Raw genomic sequence first — 22401 nt, 5'->3', positions numbered from 1 at the left:
CTGCTGCCCAGGCTGGAGTGCAGTGGCATGACCATGGCTTGCCACAGCCTCGACCTCCTGGACTCAGGTGACCCTTCTGCTATGGCTTCCTGAGTAGCTGGGACTACAGACATGCCACCACACCTAGCCCCAGAATCGCCAACTCTTAAAACTGCAGGGTTCTTTCTTAGGATGTGATTGGACTGCTGGCTGCCATGCCTTGGTTATCTAGCACTGAGTCGCTTCAGGTAAGGCTGGCTCCGGGAGCCCCAGAGTGCCTGCTCTGCTCAGCCCCAAGGAGCTGGGTCTGGAAGGGGCTGGAGGGGGGTTGCCACCAGCTGGCATTCACTGACATTCAGAACTACAAGAGGTTTTAACCTCTCTGTGCTTCAGTTTACTCTTTCTGTAAACCAGGAGGACGGCAGATGAGGCAGCAAGGCTCAGAGAAGTCAAGCGACTTGTTCTAGGGCACACAGCCCATGAGCAGCAGCAGGAGGTGAGAATGGAGGGGGCAGGTGTTCCCAGCTTGAGTCTGAGTGGGGCTCTCGGTCTTCCTCCTGCCACGCCCCCCTGCACACCTCTGGCACCCAGGTAGGAGCCTTGCCTCAGGCTCTGACGCGATCAACAACTCTGGCTTCCAATAGCACAAGGGTTACGATTAGACGCACCCTGGGGACCGAGAGCTTGTTGCCACCATGAGTGGGAAACCCACCATGGGCAACCCCTTTGGGAGGTAACAGAGACCAGGCAGGGCCAGCAGGCAACTGGCATGAGTGATCAGTTGCAGGAAGCCTGGCTGTCTGTGATGGGGTCCTAACCCAGGTCTGCATCAGAATCCCCTGTGGGGCTGTTCAAGCCCAGAAGGCTGGACTCTGCCTCCAGCTTCTGACGCTGAGGTCTGGGGTGGGTGCGTCTGACGCTGCCAGCCCCAGGACCAAGAACCACCAAGCTAATTACAGCATTTACACAGTGCCCACCCTGGTCTGAGCATTTTAGAACCATCAATTCCCTGCCCCAGGGATGGCTGTAGTCTAATTTTATCTTCCCTTCAGCTCAGCCCATGGCAGGGCCTCTGTCACCTCCCAGAGGCAGGAAGGGAGCCACAGGGCTCGGAAAATCAGGCAGCCAGGCCCCTGCCCCATGCCCACCTCTCAGACAGGCGGTGTTCTTCTACCCTGGTGTCTGCCCTTGTGCTGCCCTTTGCAGCAAGTGGAAGGCGCACCAGCCTTCTGCTGACCCCATTCCCCAATCCGGGTTTCCCTGTGGCCCTGCAGCCACCCAGAGGGGCTTCTGGAAAGAGCCAGTTCCCTCCACTTCCTAGGCAAATCTCAGACCCCACGGGCTCAGTGGCTCCCAACAGGCTCAGGCACAGAGCAGCCAGCGCCGACCGGACCTCCCAACGGACAAGGACACAGGTTTAGAGCGGGAGGGGTCAGAGCCAGGGCCGAGACTTCAGCCTGGACGCCAGCACTGTGGCCGCCCTCCATGGGGCTGGGGAAACAGAGGCACTGGGGATGCTGCAGAGAAGTGAGGAGGCTTTGTCCCTCCAGCTCCGCCCCAGTCCCCCAGGACACCCGTGCTGTGGGGGTAGCGACATGTCCACGCCGCCGGAAGAGGAAGGACAGCCCTTGCCTGTCCCTGTTCCCGCCTCGGTGGTCTCAAAGCACTTGCGCCCAAGCCAGTTCTGCGGCTTGTCCCACCGAAATTGCTCTCATGGCGCTGGGAGCAGGCAGGGAGGGGCAGTGCCTAGCCCTCCATGATAGATGACGCAGGAGTCTTGGTCCGCCTCTCACATCTGGGAGTCAGTGACAAGTCAACTCTGGGCCTTCGTTTTCTGACTTCTAAAGTGGATGCAAGTGAAACTGTTGGGCTGTGCCCTGGCTGCTCCCACTGCCCCCCCACCCTGTCACGTGCTCCTTCTCAGTGCGTTCCCCAGATGGTATGTGCTCCTGGGGTCTCTGGCCTGGCTGATTCCATCCTAGTTTCTGCTCAGCCCTCCACTTGCACGTGTCATGGGGCAAGCTGCCTCCTCTCTCCCGGCCTTGGTCTCTGCGTGTCAAGTCAGGGGGCTTCTCAGACAGCACAGCAGGATGGATGGAGATTAGACACCAGGGACCCTTTGCAGGCTCAGCCAGAAAAGAAGGCTGTCAGATATACAGGTGGTTAATTTTTTTTCCCATTCTGCGGGCTGTCTCCCTGCTCTCTTGATGGTTTCTTTTGCTCTGCAGAAACTCGTTAGTTTGATGAGGTCCCACTTGTCTATCTTATTTCTTAAGGTATTGGCCTTTAGGGTTCTGAATAGGAATTGGTTCCCAGTTCCAATTTCCATAAGGGTGTCTCCTGCGTTTTCTAAGATTCTTATAGTTTGAGGTTTTACGTTCAGGTCTTTGATCCATGTAGATTTAATTTTTGTGTATGGTGATAGGTATTAAAAAGACAAACAAACAAAGAAAAAAAGAAAAGAAGGCTGGAGGCTGCCTCGGGGATGCTGTCTCGAGTTTTTCCCTGCCTGAGGCCAACCGGGGCCCCTTCTGTGATTTTTTTGTTTTTTGAGTTGGAGTCTCACTCTGTTGCCCAGGCTGGATTTTATGAACTCTCTGCATGCTCAGGAAGCAGCTGTCAGATCACAAACATGGCCGTGCCGGCAGCCTCTGCGGCAGGTATGACCGTGAGAACGGTGACCCACAGGCAGTGACTCCGCGGGGCTCAAGCCTGGGTGGCCTCTAGGAAGGAAATCGGGTGCCTCCTCAGCCTGGGCCCGTCTGCACATCAAGGAAGGGGCTGTCTCAGTAAAGAAGGGCACAGGCTTCGCCCGCCCACGGGGTGTCTGTGTGGCCTGGGACACACCTGCACCTCAGCGTTCTCAGGTGTAAACGGGGATAATAACAATGAACTGAACAAGAGGCCCGTGGTGAAGTCAGGGCAACAAAATCTGACAGTAGAGGCTGAGACCAGCCTCAGGTCTGATGGCGGTGGTGGTGGTCAGGGCCGGCTTCCATCTGGAGACTGCCCCAGCATCTGGGGTGAACAGCGTGGCTGGTGACAGGAAATGAGGATAGCCTTCTGGAGCCCCCACTAGGAGCATTCTCGGCTCTTCCAGTAATGTAGCACGTCCGGCCACTTCCAGGAACCACCTCCCTGCCTGCCCGCCTGGCCACCCAGCGCATCTGTGTCCAAGGACACGTGCTGGCCAGGACTCCCAACCCAGCTTCCTGGACGCCTCTCACCCCTCCCCACAAGACACACCCAGGCTCGGGCAGAGGCCACACCCTGAGCAAGACCACATTTTGGGCTGGAGGCAGGGCTCATGCGAGTAAGCCCAGCACTTTGGGAGGCTGAGGCAAGAGGATAGCTTGAGTCCAGGAGTTCAAGACTAGCCTCAGCAATGTGGCGAGACCTCCTCTCTACAAAAAACTTAAAAATTAGCCAGGTGTGGTGGTACCTGTCATCCCAGCTACTTGGGAAGCCAAGGTGGGAGGATTGTCTGAGCCCAGAAGGTTGAGGCTGTGGTGAGCCGTGATCACACCACTACACTCCAGCCTGGGCCCTGGAGTGTGACCCTGTCTCGAAAAACACAAAGGAACCACACTTTGCTGAGCTCCCTCCTGGGCCCCAGCACTCCCTCCTGTGAGGCCTGGAAGCTGCTCGCTCTGCAGGATGAGACCTCAGGGCCCTCAGGGCCTCAGTGCTGACTTGACACTCGGGCCCCCTTCTGCCAGGAGACATGGCCCGGGCTGGGCGTGAGGACCTGGGAGTGGAACGGGGCTGAATGGGCTCTCTGTGCCTACAGGCAAGGCACAGTCTGTGGGACCCTCCATGGGCGGGGCTGTCCTGGCTTGCCCGGGCCTGGCTGGTGGAAGGGAGCCAGCATCCCATCTGCTGAGCCCAGCCCAGAGCTCCAAGAGGCCCAGGCAGGAGGCCTTGAGGGGGCTGGTGTGGCTCATCCCTGCACTTGGGGGGTGGTATATGGGGGAGGGCGAGTGTAGAGGGGGCATGGGGTGGGTGTAGAGGGGGCATAAGGATGGGAGTGTGGAGGGGAAGGGGGACGTGTGGAGGGAGAGGGGGACATATGGGGTGAACATGGAGGGAGGTGGGCAAGGGTCTGTGTGTGGGTTCAAACTGGATCTGGGGTCCTATGGCCGACTGTTGAAAGAATGGGCAGGGCTGTGCCCTGGACGCATCCTCTGGTGGGGTCCCCTTGAGAACCACCAGCGTCCTCCCCCACCTCCTGGACTCGGGCGCTGAGGTCAGACGGCGCCCCTCAGGGCTGGCCTGGTTCCAGGCTCCTGCTTGATCACAGGCTGCCTGTGCCAGCGGCATCCTTTCCAGCTGGGACTCAGGAGGGCTGGGAACAGCCTGGCTGTGGAGCCGCTCTCGGGCCTTTGCTTCTCAGACCGGGCGGAGGGGACCGGGAGTGCAGGCAAGAACACCAAACCCCTAAAGTGTCTCAGGCAGTCACTGAGGTCCAAAGACAAAGGCAAGAGAGAGGCGGAGGAACAGGAAGGGAATGGAAAGGGATGGGAGTTGAGGAAGGCAGGAGTACCTGGGATCACGTCTGCCACATACAGCTGCACAGGCTGTGCACTGAACAACTACAAGGGAGACCTTCACACGGATGACCCTGAGGTCGCATCATGGGTGACCCTGACCGGTAGGTACTGGGGACAGAAGGGTGCTCACCGTGGCCCCGACCCAGAGCTGGGGTCTGTGTTTCCATATGGCCTATGGGCCCCCCAAGAAAGCCTGGGACACTGAAAATCTGACCGCTGAGACACAGAGGCTCTAATGCCCAGAACTCTGAACTCCTAGTCCAGCATCTTGGACGTTCTAGAGGCTGAGTCCTCTAGGGACCCGTCGGGCAGCCTGCCCTGGTCTTGCAGGGCACACACACCTCCCTCCCCCACCGGAAGTGCAGCCTTCGAAGTGCTGGCTCTCTCCAGCCTTCCTGGAGGATACCTGGCTGTCCGAGTGAGCCGGCCAATCCCCTCCAGCCCTAACTCAGGGTGAGCCCAGATGAAGCACCTGGGATGGGGAGGGTTAGGAGGGAAACACACAGAAGCCAGACGGAGAGACACCCAGGCTGTCCCTGAGAGCCCTGGGCAGAGAGGCCGGGAGGAGGCAGGGCGGGACGCCCATCTTCTCCCGTGCTGTGGATTCCAGCTCCTTCTCGCCTCCCCCCGCAGCCCAGAGTTAGGGAGCGGGCTGACTCAGGCTGCCCAGAACCTCTTCCCAGGGGACACCATGACATCCAGGGCTCACAGGCCACAGTTACAGGAACTGCCGGCCCAGTGTCCCAAGTCCCCCTGACTCAGCTGTTTCCTCTAGCCTCAGGATGTTCAACCCCACCCCCACCTGCTCCAGGATGAGCCTCGGGTGTGACTTCCCCTCAGGGCTGCTGACCTGGAGGTCCCGCTGTCCTCTCTGCCTGCCCTCACTACCGGCTGGGCCCCCGCAGCCTCAGGGCAGCCCAAGGAGCCGGCCTGGCCCCGAGCCCTTCACGCCTGCCCTGGGGGAAGGGCTGCTCCCTGCAGAGAGGGCCCGCATGGCCGGCAGGGGCGCTGGACAGAAGTGCAAGGGGCCTGCACCCCTGGGTCTCATCGGTCATCCCTCTACCCTCACGCCTGACAAGGGTTGACCTGGGCCTGGGCAGGCCAGGTCCTTGAGGCAGGGGTCCCAGGGCCCCCACGGCGGTGGCATAGACAGGCAGAATGGGCCTGGCTCTGCCCCAGCCAGGCCCAAAGCACAGAGGGCCAAGCACAGGCGGTAGAAGCAGGCAGTCACCTGAGGGGGCAGTCACCTGAGGCCAGCTCGAGCGCACGCGTTCCAGCCGCTTCCCAGCGCTCCCGCCCGCCAATTCCCCACCCGGAGGCTGGCTTCCCAGCGCCCATCCGGCTGCGGCCCCAGCAAGCAGCCCCAACACCGGGGTGGGTGCCATGGCGTCCGAGTTTCTTGCCAGAGACACAACACGTGCAACAGAAGGAGTCGGGGCCAGGCGGGGCACGCGGCAAACTGGCGGCAGGAGGGCTGGGCGCGGGCCTGGAGTGGCCGGGCCTTGTTGTGTTTTGCTTCTGGCCTTTATGGCAACCATCTAGCAATTTAGAGCAAGGGAAAAACCAGTGGTGATGATGACAATGATGAGATTCTCAGTGACGCCATGTCCACTGGATGCCTGCCACATGCCAGCCTGAGGCTTTTTGCCCTGTGTGATCTCTCTCAATCCTCAGACAAAGTGGTGTCATTTCTCCCATTTTGCAGGCAAAGTCACTAAAGTTCAAGAAACCTGCCAGGGCACTCTGCTGGGAAGTGTAAGGGTAGGCTTAGACCCCTGCCCATCTGGCTCGGCGTTCTGTCTCCTAACAACTGCTTCTCTCAGCAGTTCCCCCACACTTGCGTGCAGTGAACAGGTCAAAGCGCCCTCCCACACCCACTGCCCTCCTCTCCTGACCTAGAGCACTCTTTGTCCCTGTCCCTGGAGCTGAACTTCCTGGCAGATGTCAGGCTCACTCCCCAGGGAACTTAAGACACCTGCAGAAAGAGCCTCTCAGAGAATGCATATGCCCAGGGAGGCAGGGCAGATCCTGGTGTCTCCATTGCACAGAGAAGACAGGGGCCGGCAGGCTTCTGAGTCACAGCGAACTTGAATTCCTCTGCTGGCCCTTGCTGGGCACAGCCCCATACAGCACAGGGGGAGGGCCGGCTCCCCGAGGGACAGCGAGGCCCTGGGGCTCCTCTGGATGGACGAGACGCACCGCCCAGAGCCACGCGCCCAGAACCCACGCCCCGGGCTCCCGCTCACCTCGGCTGATTCTCTGCTTCTCCCCAGAGAGGATGCCCGGTGTGTCGATGACGCTGATGCTCTCCAGCACGGGGTTGGGGAGCTGGGCGCACACGAACCTGTGGGCAGGGGAGACCCGGTGAGCGCCAGCCCACCTGCCCTGACCCAGCCCCCTCCCGTCAGTCACCTGTCCCTGGGGAGGGAGGGAGAGCCGAGGGGTCAGTTCCCCAGGGCCCCACTCAGGGTGTGGCTGCCTGTTGACCAGGGCTGTTCCCATTCCCCGTCTTACCCCGAGTCCCATCTGAGAGTGCCCCCCGTACCCAGTGCGTTTGGTAAGACCTGGTCTGACTCAAGTGGCCTCGAGCCCTGGGTCAGCTGCCCACCTGCCTTGGGTGACCTCATCTAGCTTGGCCTCTCCACGAGATCATGCATAAGAAGAGTCCCCACTTTCACAATGCACCCGGAGAGAGGGGTGGTGGGAGGAGCTTGGAGGGTCTGCCCCAAGCCACACTGCACCCAGGTCAGGGCCTGAGGGGCCTCCTTCTGATTCAGTCCTTGCTGGCCAAGTCTCTGTGCTCCCCAGGGTGTGTCCTTATTTGTAAATGGTGTCATTCAACAGTTACTGAAACCTTCCTCTGTGCAAGAGAGTGCGCGGGTGCCCTGGGTATAGGCTTGCAAGCCTGGTTGGCTGCAAATGCAGACTCCCAGGCACAGACCAGACTCCCGGCCCTAGCAGTGGGTCTTGGGGTCCCATGCTTTGAGGAAGCTGCCTGGGTGATCTGGAGGACTCGCGTTTATGTCCCCTGCTGTTGGGGACACCAAGACGTCCAGACCTGGATCCCTGTCCCCAAAGTGCACAGCCTGGTGAGGAAGGGTGGCCCATCCACCGACAGCTATGGTATGAAGAGCAGTGGGACAGGCATCCCAAGGGAAGCCAAATGAAGGGTTCAGAAGACCCAAGGCAGAGAGATAGCTGCCAGGGAGGGCTCCCTGGAGGAGGCACTGCTGGAACTGGCCTTGAAGGATGGTTCAACCACCCAGGAATGTTTATTTGGGCACCCGAAGACCACCCATCACTATTAGGATGGCAGTCAAGCCTCATTCAAGAGAGGTGGGAGGGGGCTGACCAGGGCAGGGACCAGGACGGCTCAGCAGGACAGAGACCCGCCCGGTGCAGGCTGCAGTGAGGTGGTGGCCTGTGGAGGAGGGTGTCCCCTGTTCCCTGCTGCCCTTCCATGGATGTGCCCAGCGGTCCCAACACCCTAACTTCCGCCACCTCGCTGTTGGGTCTGCCTGGAGAAAGTCGCAGGACCCAACATCATCTGTCCTCTGGCCCCTGGGTGCCTGCATGTGGCTACACTCTTTTGTTCCTCCCTGCCCTTAGCTGTTCTTCCTCTCTCCAGTGTTCTCCGCCTGGAATGTCCCTCTTTTCACACTCTTGGTGTCATTCTGCTTTTCGTCTAATGCCTGTGCCAAGTGCCAGCTTTCTCATGAGGCCTCGGCCCGTGGTTCCTCTTGCCTGGGCACCGCTGGCCCGCCCCTCACCTGTGTGTACTGGACTGGATCCAGCCTCCTCTTCCCCCAGAGCGGAGGGACCACTTGGGGCCTGGGTCTGCTGAACTAAAACATGCATTCTACCTCCAGCAGGACCCCTGGGAGGGAGACAGGGACCCAGCTCCTCTGCGGCCACAGTATTTCCTCGTCTAAGTCACTCTCAGGACACATACCAGACAGGTCACCCTGGAAACGTAAGGTCCCACCCAAACCCACTCCATCAGGCTACATGCTTTATTCCTTGAAACGACAGATTTAAAGAGACGTTCCTGATGCCTTCACAGCACCTCCTCATGTGTGCATATTATTCTTCTCCTAACACCTTCATGGAGGTTGTTTTCATACGTTACTGTTTCGTAAAATAAATGCACATGGCAAAAAAGCAAGTGGTTAAGCAAGGCTAAGATGGAATAAGAGGGTCTCCTTCTGCCATCCCCCATCCCTCTGCAATTCTGCTCCCTAAATGCAGTCACTCACTCACAGCAGGCACCACACTGGATATTCTGTCTTTCTCTCTTGACTTTTCTTTACACACCTTTGCAGGAAGTGATTAAGAGCATTTGCCTCTTATCATTTTCTAGATGCAAATAATCATATTTAAAGAGATTCAGTGTCTTTACCCAGGGTAACCCTCCCCTCCCCCACCTGACACACATGCTTCTTGGTTTCAGTGCAATCACACAGCGGGTTGGCAAGACCTGTTGGGTCTAGTGAGCGACGAGGACTCTCAGCTCCTAGCAATGCACCCAACGGATAGCAACCACGGAGATGCTGTTATCCTAATGGACTACACGTCATCACATGTAGTATGGAAACTGTCACCTCCACATGGGGCTTACCACTAAACCCGCACGCCCTCTTGTGGCCACCCCAGTTTCCTCTGGCTCACTTGGCCTCTCTCCCCCCCTCACCTGGGGTTCAGCCCTTCCTCTCCGCCTTTGGGCAGGGTGATGCCCTCAGCTGACTCGCAGTCACCGCAAACACAACGCATCCAAAATCCAACCCACTGCCCCTTGTTCCCATGTCTCTCTGTCCAGTCTTGCTGACTCCGCCTTCTGGATCACGCTCGGCCGGCCCTATCCATATCTACATTTCAGCATCTGGGGTGCTCCGTGCACAGCCCCAGTGTCAGAGACGCTCCTGGACTCCAGGACACCTGCCCCGATGCGCCTTATCACCTCCTCCTCCAACCTTATTCCCCCACCCCCATCCCCCACCCATCACTGAACAATCAGGGAGTAAAATAAAACAATTCATGATGACAATGACACGACCTGTTGGTCTCTAGGCACCAGGCACTGTTTTCGGCTCATAATCCCACACATTTCCCTTCAACTCCCTAAAAGAAGATGATACTTTTATCCCATTTTGCAGACGGGAAAAGTGAGATACAAAGAGGTCTGGGAACTTGTTCAAGCTCCACAGTACCCAGCGGGACTTGAACCCAGGTCTCCTCGAAGCCAAAGCCCGAACTCTATATCTTCACTCTCCAGCACCTCCAGTCAGAGAAAGTGGTTTTAGACATATTTTAAATGATGACGTGCGATGCACACGTAGAATTGGACATAGGAATCTGACCAGTGCGATGGGGGTCAACCCACGTTCCAGCGAGCAGAGCAGTAAGGCCTGGTTTAGCCTGCCGAGCATCCCTTTAGCCTCTTCCACTGAGATTGTCACGTGACCTCGGTGTCTGCAGGCCTGAGCTTGTGCCGGGGAGGGGAGGACCTGTCCAAGGGTACGCAGTTTGGTAGGAGACTCAGCGCTCAGACCCAAGGCTTCCCTCTTTAGCCCAGGGTTCCTTCTTCCAGGTCAAAATGACATCCGGGAACAGAGAAGCACCTGTTGTGGCCGCCTTCCAGCTGGCTGCAAATCCCAGCCATGTGTCTAGGCAGATGCTGGGTGCTACACAGAGCACCCTTCTCCATTCTCCCAGGGGAGGTGCAGGGCAGGGTGATGTCTATCCAGGGTGGGGAGACATTCATCCAGGGCAGGGGGATGCCCACTCAGGGCAGGGGGATGTCTAGCCAGGACGGGGGGATGTCTGTCCAGGGTGGGGAGATATTCATCCGGGGGGGGAGATATCCATCCCGGGCCGGGGGACGTCCATCCAGGGCCGGGGGATGTCTATCCAGGGCTGGGGGATGTCTATCCAGGGCGGAGAGGTGTCTATCCAGGGTGGGGGGACATCTATCCAGGGCAGGGTATGTCCATCCAAGGTGGGGGGGATGTCTATTCAGGGTGAGGGGGATGTCTATCCAGGGTGGGAGGACACCTACCCAGGGCAGGGGAACATCTATTCAGGACAGGGGGATGTCCATCCAGGCAAGGGGGATATTCATCCCGGGCCAGGGGACGTCCATTCAGGGCTGGGAGATGTCTATCCAGGGCAGGGAGGTATCTATCCAGGGTGGGGGGGACATCTATCCAGGACAGGGGGATGTCTGTCCAGGGCAGGGGGATATTCATCCAGGGTGGGGGGATATTCATCCCAGGCCGGGGGACATCCATCCAGGGCTGGGGGATATCTATCCAGAGTGGGGAGGCATCTATCCAGGGTAGGGGGACATCTATCTGAGATGCAAACAAAAGCACACAGGTGGAGGCCCACGCTGACACAGGCATGGGGCATGTCATACACTAAACTCACTGGGGAAGCCTGCAGGAGGCCACTGGTATCTCACTGTCAGTTCTGTGGCCCTTCCCCTTGTGGTCAACTCCAGACCAGAAATTTAACCAGGCCCAGCCCAAGTGCCATCACCCGAGTGAGAGTACCCACTGCTTCTTGAAGAATTTTCCATCCAGACCGGTGCTCTGTAGGTCACCGCATACCCATCCCTGCTCCTGCACCGGGAGGGCTTGGCCCGGTGTCTCAGTCCCTGCATCTCAAGATGGTGACCAAAGCAGCTCCACTTGCAGCAAGCAAGGGGCGGTCAGGAGACTCCAGGCAGGCAGAAGCCCCTAGTCCTACCGCCCCACCCGCCATTCCCCGAGACCCTGCCTCCCGCCCTTTCGCACCCCACATTCCAAGAGGGAGAGAAAAGAGCCCCCCAGGGTACTGTGCACCACACACTTGCCTGTTCAGGAAGGCGTTGCCAAAGGCATTGAGTTTCCGGAAGGGCTTCTTGGGGTCCACCACCAGAGCATTCCCCGGGATGATTCCCTCCACGTTCCCCTGCATCACGGCGATGAAGGAGTCCGTGGTGGGCTCAGGCCCAATCCTCATGCCTGGGAAGTCCTGTTCCAGCAGGTACCTGGCAGGAGGGAGCACAGTGAGAGTCAGAGAGCAATGGGGCGGGTATAGTGTGCGGGTCCGGGCAAGGCAGGATCCTGGCCGCGAGACCTCAACAACTGCTAGGCCACCCAGAAAGGAGGCATAGTTTCAGCTGAACTTAAAATACCTACCTGGGCCAGGCACAGTAGCTCACGCCTGTAATCCCAGCACTTTTAGAGGCCAAGGCAGCTGGATCGCTTGAGCCCAGGAGTTTGAGACCAGCCTAGACAGAGTCCCAGCTACTTGGGAGGCTGAGGAGGAAGGACAGCTTGGGCCCAGGAGGTCAAGACTGCTGTGAGACTTACTCACAGCCTGGTCTTTTGTGTCCTTATCTTTTCCTCTTGCTTAATCAGCAGGGCAAAAAAGGGCAGGGTTTGGGCTTCACTGTCTCCTATACCACGCACTGCAGACCAGTAATGATGGGACTTCAAAAGGCACAGGGAGACCTAGACCAGCTGCAGATCCTGGCATCTCTGCCTCCAGCAGTGTTTGTGTATCCCACGAGTTACTTAATATAGAAACAGTTCGTATGTGATACAAGATACAAACAGAGTAAGAGATCCCCTGAGGAAGGTGGCAGAGGTTCCCATGCTGCTTCCACTGCTGGCCCTGCTTTCTAGTATCTGTGCTTTATATCCTGTATCCTTCTAGAATGTACCATGAACACGGTGCTGTGTCATTATGTGTCACACATGCATCTACACATCTATGGCCTCATTTTTTTTTTTTGAGTCGGAGTTTCACTCTGTCGTCCAGGCTGGAGGGCAGTGGCATGTTCCTGGCCACCACAGCTTCGACCAGCTGGGCTCAGGAGATCCTTCCACCTCAGCCTTCAAGAAGCTGGAACTATAGGCATGCAGCATAATGCCCGGCTAATTTTTCTTGACTTTACTGTAAAGATGAGGTCTCACCAAGTTGTCCACACTGATCTTGAGCCTGTGGGCTCAGGCAATCCTCTCACCTTGGCCTCCCAAAGTGCTGGGATTATAGGTGTGAGCCACCGCGCCCGGCTTTATGACCTCCTTTTTTAACATAGAAGCAGGCCACACACCTTCTGTCCTCTGCCTCTCTTTCTTGTCTTTATTCATTTAATTTCAACTTCCAAAGAAGACACCCTATTCAAAATGCCTCATGTAAAATGGATATGGATATGTTCAATCAACAGGTCCTCACCCTTTTACCCTTGGGTATCAGGCAATTTTGTTACAAATGTAATTATGGAAGGTGGGGTTCTCAGATGGAGATGATCACCAAGCTTTTAAAAAATTTTTTATATGTACTTGTTTGTTTTTTTTTTTACCTGCCCTTCCTAGAGACATGTCAAGATGTTACCTTTTACCTGCAGACTCTTTCCCACTGCACCCGACACGCACCCTGCTCCCAATGTGTGCACACTTTGTGACAAGAAAGGATGCCGGACTGCACATAGGCAGGAGTTGACAGACCCTGGAGCGGTCGTGCGGATAAGTCACAGCACACGTCTCTCTGCGCTTGATGTGCCTGGGAGACCGCGGAGCTGAACCACTTTATGCCTTCTAATGACAATGTCAAATTCTGTTATGTGGGTTTTTTTTACTGGCCATTTTCAGTGAGCATTCCACTGAAGGCTTGGAACAATTTCAACCGCCTAGAGAGGAGAAAACAGTAGTAGGGGAGTTTGCCTGTGATCTCAACTCAAGAGGGGAGGGAGTTCATGTAATTTTACAGGATGGTTTTTAACGTGCCATCTTCCCGCCCTTTCACGTGAGCCAGGAGGGGCGGGAGGGCCCAGATGAGTCCCATTCCCTCCCTGGGAGACCTCAGGCAGGCGCTCCCTATCCCTGGTCTCATTCTCTGTGCCCTGGGAGACTGGACAAGGTGGTGGCTCAGGCACCTTCTCTTCTAAGGTCTGTGCTCTCTGCCCACGGCCTAAGGGATGCATTTCTGGAAAGTTCCCCACCCATGGGGCCACGCACCCACTTTTGCCCTTTGCTCTCCGAGAGCAGCTGTACCCTTGTGGCCTAGGGTCAGGTGCCTCTGTGCTCTTTCCAGGCCTAGGCAGTGACAGTCAATGTTACCTGCCCTCCTCTGTGGCACCCTTTGGAAGCTGAGAGCAGAGGCACGTGGTGAGCCAGGGAGAGAGGAGGACAGACTCCAGGGACAAGCGAGTCCTTCAGGAGAGCAAACAACATGAGGCCGGATTGAAGGAGGGAGTCAGAATGGCCTCAAGTTGGGACCAGCCAGAGGAGGCCGGGGCATAACTCACGACCACGAGGGGCAGGTGCTAAGGAAGGGTGCCCAACAAACACAGGCCCATAGGTGACACTCTCCGAGTGTCGAGAATCCCCCCTCTGGCTTAAAACTCCAAGCGCCCCGCTTTATAAAGCTCAGGGCAGGAACCAGGTTGCACCCAGGAGAGATGTCAAGTCAGATACGGGTGGGCTGGGAAGGAAGCTGGAGACCTCTGGCCTGCGTGCCTCGGCCTGCTGCACACTCCAGCCGTGGGAGGCTTTGCTCGTGGTGCTTGGGCCTTCCCCAGTCCTGCAGCTTGGCCAGGGGTGGGCCCTCTTTGAAGCTACCCAGTTGATTCCAGCATGCAGCCGGGCTGATGACTCGCCCTGGACCATGCCTGTCATGTGACTGACAGTCACCCTGGACACTCCTCAGTCTTGCGTGATGCAAAACGCTTTGACATCCAGCTCCTTTGGTCCTCAGGTAGCCCCAGGGTAGGCAGGTGCTGAGGAGACTGCAGCTTAGAGGGGCTGTGTGACTTCTCAAAGTTAAGCGCTAAGGGTGGGGCCGGGACCTCTGTCAGCCTGATACCAAATCCTTTGCTCTTCAACTGTCTCCTGCCGAGTGAACGGATCAAGGCCCCACAGTGGCAGGGCAGCCCTGGAACAAGAGGCCACGACAGGAGGCCATGTCTCCAGGGCCCACGCCCCAGCCCTCTGCCCGAGGTGGGACAGGTGAGCTATCCTGCTCTGCCCAGTGGTGTGGCGGCGGGGGAGGCTGGCTGGGCTGTCTCCTGCTCAGATATCCCACTGGTGGCCCTGGGGGCGTTCTGAGCTGTTCATCTATAATCCGCACTTTCAAGGGAGTTCAAGTCGGGTTGCCCTGGGCCCTCTCCCCATGGAGTCTGCAAGGAGCCTCGTGGGCAGCCACGGAGGGCACTGCTAATCTACAGGGAGCTCGGAGGACGGCCACCCAGAAAGCTGCCCACCACACAGGGCCAGGCGGGTGTCAGGTTGGCCTCCGGACCCAGCCCAATGATCAGAATGCGCATGCAGGGTCTCTCAGGCCAGGGGTCATTCTGAAGTGGGCACTAGGGTCGGGGCGGAGTTGTGCACCCGGACGGCACATCCTGCTTGCTCAGGACTCCTGTTCCTTCAGGGCCTCCTGGGAGAGACTGGCTTTTCCAACCATCAAGAGGTACTTAACGCAGTGAACCTGAGTACCTCCCTTGAAAACATGAGGATGTGTGCTCTGATGTATCGCGCACCGGCCACGAGCTGGGCATTGTTCTAAACTCTCCGAGGAGTATCTCTTCTCGTCCTATGTGCTCTGATGTGAGCACTCTGATCCTCCTCCTAAAAAGAACAGCCAACTCACAGGGTGATCCGAGGATAGAGTTAGTTACAGGCGGCAAGCACCCAGCACCTAGGTTATCACTCTATTGTAAGGAGGAGGAGGAGACCAAGGTTAAACAATGGGCCCGGATTATGCAGTCAGTAAAGACCAGGGCTGGGGCTGGAACCTGCCACTGGATTTGGGAACTCATACTCCGAACCACGACACTCCCTCTCTCTTCCTGCCTTAGGTCTCTCCTGGGCTGACAGAGGCAGCTATCTCTGGGGACAGGCCTGGGCTAAGCCCCAAATGGAACCCGACGGGAAGTGTGACATGGAGGCCACAAAGGATCATGGTCTGGCAGGAGGCTGGCCAGGGCCGGGCCTCATGGGAGAGGTGAGGCTCTGGGAACCACAGATCCAGGAACGCACTCGTCTCCAGACCTCTCAGCCCTTGGGGCCGAGCGTGGCCTACCGTGACTGGGACATCATGTGGAAAAGCTGATGCTTTCAGGTGACCGGAGCAGGTCCCAGGCCTGTGTGCTCTAAAGGACATTTTGGGACCTAAAAAACAGTAGGGCCAATTCTCCCGGGAAGTGACCTTTCATGAGAAGGTGGGGAAACCCCGTGCATTCTTGCTGCTGGAGACCAGCAGTGAGCTTCCATGGGAAGCACTGAGTGGGGCTCCTATAGTGGGTGGCAGGTGTGGATGGGGGAGGGTCACCAAGGCTCTAGGGACAGCAGAAATATAGAAGACTGGAAAGAACTGTTCCCAGGCAGCCACCAAAACGCCCTGGATGGCTGGATGCAGTGGTTCATGCCTATCATCCCAGCACTTTGGGAGCTTGAGGTGGGAGATGGGAGGATTGCTTGAGCCCAGGGGTTCAAGACCAGCCTGGGCAACATAGCAAGACCTCGTCTCTACAAAAAATAGACAAATTAGCTGGGTGTGGTGGTGTGTGCCTGTAGTCCCACCTACTTAGGAGGCTGAGGCAAAAGGATCCCTAAGCCCAGGAGGTTGAGGCTGCGGTGAGCCAGGACCACGGCACTGCACTGCACTCCAGCTGGCGACAGTAAGACCCTGTCTTTAAAAAAAAAAAAAAATGTTCTAAACTGTTTAGAAGGAACCAGGCCAGGAGCAGTGGTGAAAGACCTTTCTTACTCACACAGGTCTCGGGTCCAAGGCCTCCCAGGCCCACAGGGAATTATGGCACCGCAGCCCGCAGTGGCTGAGTGAGGGCTTTGGGGCTTGACCTGCTCAAACCACACGACCCCAGCCTTGCTGGCCACACACAGGTGTGAAGAGTCCATGGCGGCTGCCAGCAGGCCCGTGGGGTGCAGCTAGGCCGAGCAGATGGGGGCTGGGGACATTTTCAGGGACATGTGGGTATGGCCTGCAGAATCGGGAGCCCTGAAACAAAGCCACCACTGTGTCTAGACAGGAAAGAGCTACTGAGGAGTCTCAGGCACTGATGCCTTGTGGGAAGTGATGCGGACGGCCTCCATGGCCAGGCGCACACATGCAGTGTAAAAAAAGCAGCATGAATTCAGGCCTGGGCGGAAACAGCTGAGGGGGACATGCAGGAACACAGAGGGCCAGGACCCGCTGAGCCTGGGACGGTCGTGCCCACCTTGTCACAGACACGGGGGAGGAGGTGGCAGGGACCCTTGGGGGCCGAGGTGTTCCCACTGCAGCCACCACTGTCCCTGGATGGGGTGATTCCAGCATGGAGGAGAATCTGAGGACCTGGCCATCTGGCCTCCCTTGCCTGGCCCCGTCCTGTGGCTGGCCAGCCTGTGCTGGCCACAGAGCTTGGAGACAGAGACGACTCCTTCTTCCCTGAGCCTCGAGGATTAGCCTTCATGTCTCAAGTCAGAGAATTGAGCCAGAAAGAGCAGAGAGATGGAGAGACCCCTCACACGGTGCCCCGCCAGGAACCCCGTGAGGTCATGGTCACCACGCACATCTCACAGATAAGGAAGTCGAGGGTCAGAAAGGGGAGGACGCCTGACCTTGTAGTCAGACCTTCCTCACGGGGCCTCTGGGCGAGGAAGTGGTGGAGCCGGGATTCTGCTGACTTAGGCCGTGTCCCGCTGTCCATGGGAATGGGAGGAGACCTTTCCCCAAAGGCTTTCTCCTCCTGGCAAATGTTTTTCCTGACAACTTCCAGGCCCCAGAAGTTCAAGGCGGACCCCAAGTCAGACTCGAGGCAGGAAGACACAATTCCTCAGGCCTGGAGCCTTCTGCTCTGTGTATATTCAGACCTTGTGAGAAGCAGGTGGATTTGCCTCCAGCCCCCTTAGAAACCCAGCAGAACAGCCCTGACAGACAAGAGACTGCCCTGGCCTCGCCCTAAACACAGGGGCCGAGGTGTTGCCGGGACTGTGCCAGCAGGAGGGACCCTGCCAGGGTCAGTGGGTCTGCCTGGGGTGGTGGCCTGCTCTCTCCAACGCTCTAGCTTCCTGGGTGGTGATGCCATCATGCCTGGAGTGGGTGATGCAGTCAGGGCTGGAGTCTTCTGAACATGTGGAAGAGGCAGAAAGTGCCAGCCAGGAGCCCCTGGGTGGGACACTCTCTGCGCCACAGCCTCACTATGTGCCCACACCTTGGAGTCCAGGTCACACGACAGAAAGCCCATGCAGCCCTCCAGACCAGGCCTCCTCCTGTCCTGTGGCGACAGCTCTGCATCCCCTAGGTCAGCTCGGCCGAGGCCCAAGGAGGCCGTCCTCAGCTCAGAGACCAGCTCCTCACCCCACTATGCTCAGATGGAGGGGCCTTGGCAAGTGAGCAACTAGGAGTGACCCTAGTGCCACAGGGTCCGGGGGGGGGGTTGGGGCTGCACACTGGCCTGGGAAGGAGCAAAGGGGGAATGGTCACAGAGACAGAAGCAGGGGCCACCCGGTGGGCGGACACAAGCTACTGAACTCCAGGAGACCATCTGCGCTGGAGAGAGCATCCGCCAAGTCAATTCATTGTTGATTTTATGACTCTGGGTTGCTGGGCCTTAGGCCAGGGAAGTTATTTCAGGCAGAGATCAGAGCACATTAATTAGTTATTAGAAGAATGTCCTATTCTGTGTGTTCTTGCTGACAAGAAATAGACTGTGTGGCCAGCCCATATAACTGGGAGAGGATGGACACTGGGGCAAAGCGCCAGGGACGGAGGGAAAGAGGCTCGTCTTGTTGCAAGCTCCAGGCTCCCTATGGGTTAGGTCTGGGATGGAGACAAGAAGCAGGGGTGGGAGAAAATGAGGGAAGAAGGCATATTGGCATCTAGGAGCGGGGCAGGGACCCCGAGACCTAAGACCAGGGAGCCATCCTGAGATCCAGGAGGGGAAGGCATCTTGAGATCTAGGAGGGGAGAGGCATGCTGAGAGGGGAGACATTCTAAGATCTAGGAGAACAGAGGGATTCTGAGATCTAGGAGGGGGGTGGCATCTTGAGATCTGGGGTGGGGGAGGCATGCTGAGATCCAGGAGAGGAAGGGATCCTGAGATCTAGGATGGGAAAGACATCTTGAGATGGGGGGGCTATGCTGAGATCTAGGAGGGAGAAGGATCCTGAGGTCTAGGAGGTGGGAGGCAACATGAGATCTAGGAGGGGCGGGATCATGAGATCTAGAAGGTGGGAGGCATTCTGAGATCTGGGCTTGGGTGTACTTTTCAACCCCAGCAGAGCCTGCCTGGCTCAGGGAAAGGCTGTGGGTGTATCCTACCCTCTTGGGATACAACGGCAAAATATGACCCAATACAAACATTTTAAAGTTTACAGTAACATTTTTTTTTAATCACAAAACTCTGCTCAACCTAGTAATTTCACTTTTGGTAATCTCTGAGAAAACAGTCTAATATATGGAAAATTATTATGCCCCGAGACATTCAGAGTGCAATGTCTCTGAACAGCAAAATGTGAGAAACAATCTAAAACTTCCTGAAGTAGTAGATTGGTTAAATAAATAATTGTGTATATAGACAGTGAAATAGTGTGAAGCTGTTAAAATTAGTGCTTATGAAGATTTTTTTAATAACGTAGGAAATAATTATGCTGTAAGTAAATAGACAAAGAGCCAGCATACCAAATTATGGATATGGTATTATCTCAACTGTGATATAAAATAGCCACAGATACTGGAAAGATGTGTGTGTGTGTGTGTGTGTGTGTGTGTGTATGTGTCTAAATTTCAAATGGTTTCTCCTAAATCATGGCATTATGGGTGTTTTTTTCCTTCTTCAAATGTATGCTTTCTGAGTTATCCAATTGAAAAAAAATTAGCTATTTATTGGATTTGATGAGTAGGAAGAAAAATACGTAATTTTGTTCTGGAAGGTTCCCTGTGTAACCATCCTCCTACCCGGCTGGCAACTCTCCCAAGACCAGCAGGAGCTAAATTCAGTTGCCCACAGAGCAGGGAGAGGGAACTCTTGTGCTCCAAGGATAAGACAGGAGAGGGATCTGGTCTCCCGGCCTCCCTGTCTCCCCCAGATAAGGAATCATCCCTGGCTCCACACTGCCACCGTCTCCGACCCAGTTAACAGCCAGCGATGACTCAGGCAAAGCCAGGAGTCTGTCTCTGACAAAAGGCACTGAGGCGTCTGAGGCGTCTGTCGAGTGGGGATCCTGCCCCAGGTACACTCACCTCCCTGTCCTCCCTCCCCTTTTGCAAGCTGTCCCCTAGGGACCTCTGCTGGTTGAGACCCTGGCAAGGCCTAGGGGAAGGTAAGGCGTGGACGCTGCCTTCGAAGTGCCAAATAATGTCCTGAGAGTCATAACCCAGGCATGTCCGGAAAGCCAGGCGTTACAGGGCAGGGGCCATCAGCAAATGGCCTAAGCATCCCGGGAGGCACCAGCCTGGTCAGGTGGAGGACAGAGATTGTAAAGGAGACCTGGTGCAGAGCTCAGGCCACTCTAAAGTGCCTTGGACGGCAATGGGTGTGTATAAAAATAAGGGGCACGGATGAGATCAGGGGTTTTCACCTTGTGGTACTCAGATGCTCAATGTGATATGCAGATTTGGGGTGCGTGTGCACTTTGCTAGCCATAGGCCACAGCTTTCATTGGATTTTCAAAGGAGGTGCTGACTTTTTAAAAGGTTCAGAAGCAATAGAGGAGTATAATCTCCAAGGCCCCTTGCAGTCTCACCAGCATAAAACTGATGAGAGCCACAGGCCCGTCACCCCAGGTCCTAAGCTTCTTCAGAGCCGCTGAGCCCAAGGCTGGCACTCCACAAGGACAAGCTGGACCCGGAGCCCTGTTCAGACATGACATGTTAGCAGGGTACATGTCCTGCCTCCAGAAGGCTGCCATTACAAGCTTAGCGTTAGAGAAAATTAGCACCTAGAACATCAGTACCCAGGCTGTTAACTTTCCTGCCATCCTCGCCAAACACAGCACAGTGCTTAAACGGCCAGTGGGTGGGAACAAGAGGACCCCTGCTTGCAAATCTTTTGAGGGGATGAGCAGCTTTGACCTTGGGGGGTCACCAAACCCAATTCCCACGCTGTAGAAGCCTAACTCTTTTTTGGGGGGGTCTCACTCTGTGGCATTGGCTGGAATGCACAGACAGCTCACTGCAGCCTCAAGCTCCCGGGCTCAGGCGATTCTTCTGCCTCAGCCTCCAAGGTAGTTGGAGCTGCAGGCGCACGCCATCACATTCAGCTAATTTTTTGTAGAGATGAGATTTTGCTATGTTGCCCAGGCTGGTCTCAAATGCCTAGGCTCAAGCAATCCTCTAGCCTTGGCCTCTGAAAGTGCTGGGATTACGGGCATGAGCCAGCATGCTGGGCCAGAAACCTGACTCTTAACACGGAGGGCCACAGCACCTGCAGCAGTTTGGAATGGCTGCAGGTGAGGACAGTGGCTTGGGCTTGAAGGTGGGTGGATTGAGGGCTGGAGAGGAGGCCTGTCTCCTAATGACAGGAAGGATTCTCATCACATGGGGGACAATATGTGGACCCTTCTGCACGCAGGTGGACAGGTTGACATTTGAGCCTCCCTCCAGTCAAGTATTCTGTAATTCAAGGGAGTGGTGACTCACGCTCAGAGCTACAGGCATCCAGACAGCCATCTCCTCACACTCACCCGTGGTCTCCTGCCCACCCGTGCCATGACTTTGGACAAACCACATAACTTCTCTATGCCTCAGTCAGTTCACCCACAAAATCGGGGGTGGAGGAGGCCATGCCAATTTCCCCTCCTCCTCTGAGTCTTTAATATTATTACTGAGTCATTTTGATCAAATAAGAGAAAGAAAAAGCATTCAGCTTCCAGACTCTGCTTCTGTTGAGCCTCCAGGATCTGCACACAGGAGCTTGGCCTCAGAGACGGAGAGCGATAAAAGAGGGACCACCAGGCAGGTGGCCTCAGAGTCCCCAGCCCAACTCCGCTCCCAGGCCTGCTCCCACGGGAACTCCTCAGCTGTCACCGTTCGGCCCCCATGTGAGGGCCAAGCCTTTCAAAGGCAGGGGACGTGGCCCTGACCACGAAGGACATGTCCCTAAAGCGAGGATGTCTGACACCCCTTCCGGCATAAGGTGCTCTGGAGACCAGGAGCTCTCCCACTTGGGCCCCCTGGGCCCTGCTTTCCTCATCCATAAAATGGGGAGACCACAACATCAATAAGCGTCCCTGATCTCAAACCAGGCAAAGTGGGGACCAGAGGGAGGCCCAAACTTTACCTGTACGATGACCACTTGTCTATCTAATCCTTAATCGTACCCACATCTTTAAAATAAAATACAAAAAATAAAAGGAAAAAATGGGGCCAGGGATGGCTCTGAGTGTGAATGCTTCAATTCGACCACTGGAACCCTGGACTTAGCGACCCTGGAGAGGCACCCGGTGGGACGGGGAGGGGGGCCAGCAGAAATTTCGAGCTCAGCTTTGGACCCGGCACACAGAAGATTCTCCAGGGCCCTCCACCGCAGACCTGCCCCGTGCCCCGGCAGGGGCGGAGGCCGGGAGTGGCCGAGGGCCCAGGCGCTGCGCCGCAGGGCGGGGGCCCGGGCCGGCTCACCTGATGAAGGTGGTCTTGCCGGTGGAGTACTGGCCCACTAGCAGGACCATGGGCTTGTTGTCGAAATCGGCATCCTCCAGGGCGGGCGAGTGGAACTCGTGGAAGCGGTAGTGCTCCTCCAGCGGCAGCAGCTTGCTCTTGTAGAGTTTCTTGAGCCCCTCGCTCACCGTCTGGAAGACCTCGGGGTCCTTCCTCCGGCGGTCGTCGGTGCCCAGCCAGCTAAACATCGCGGCGGCCCGGGGGGACGGCGCCTCCTCCTCGGGTG

At 56.8% G+C, this 22401-nt stretch overlaps 1 protein-coding gene across 1 annotated transcript in view; it reads right to left on the bottom strand.

The window, feature by feature from the left end:
* Positions 1-22375, bottom strand: part of EHD3 (EH domain containing 3) — a 28649-nt gene extending 6274 nt beyond the window's left edge. The window contains exons 1-3 of the mRNA XM_008058520.2: positions 22137-22375; positions 11383-11559; positions 6776-6873 (exon numbers count right to left, since the gene is read on the bottom strand). Of these exons, the coding sequence (XP_008056711.1) occupies positions 6776-6873; positions 11383-11559; positions 22137-22363 (502 nt within the window). The 5' untranslated portion in view covers positions 22364-22375. The remainder of the gene's footprint in view (positions 1-6775; positions 6874-11382; positions 11560-22136) is intronic.
* Between the last annotated feature and the right edge of the window lie 26 nt (positions 22376-22401).

The sequence above is a fragment of the Carlito syrichta genome, unplaced genomic scaffold (genome assembly GCF_000164805.1).
Source record: "Carlito syrichta isolate Samal-C Ts95f unplaced genomic scaffold, Tarsius_syrichta-2.0.1 Scaffold303375, whole genome shotgun sequence".
Taxonomy (NCBI): Eukaryota; Metazoa; Chordata; class Mammalia; order Primates; family Tarsiidae; genus Carlito; species Carlito syrichta.
Note: the sequence above shows the minus strand (reverse complement) of the source record. Positions and strands in the feature narration are given on the sequence as shown.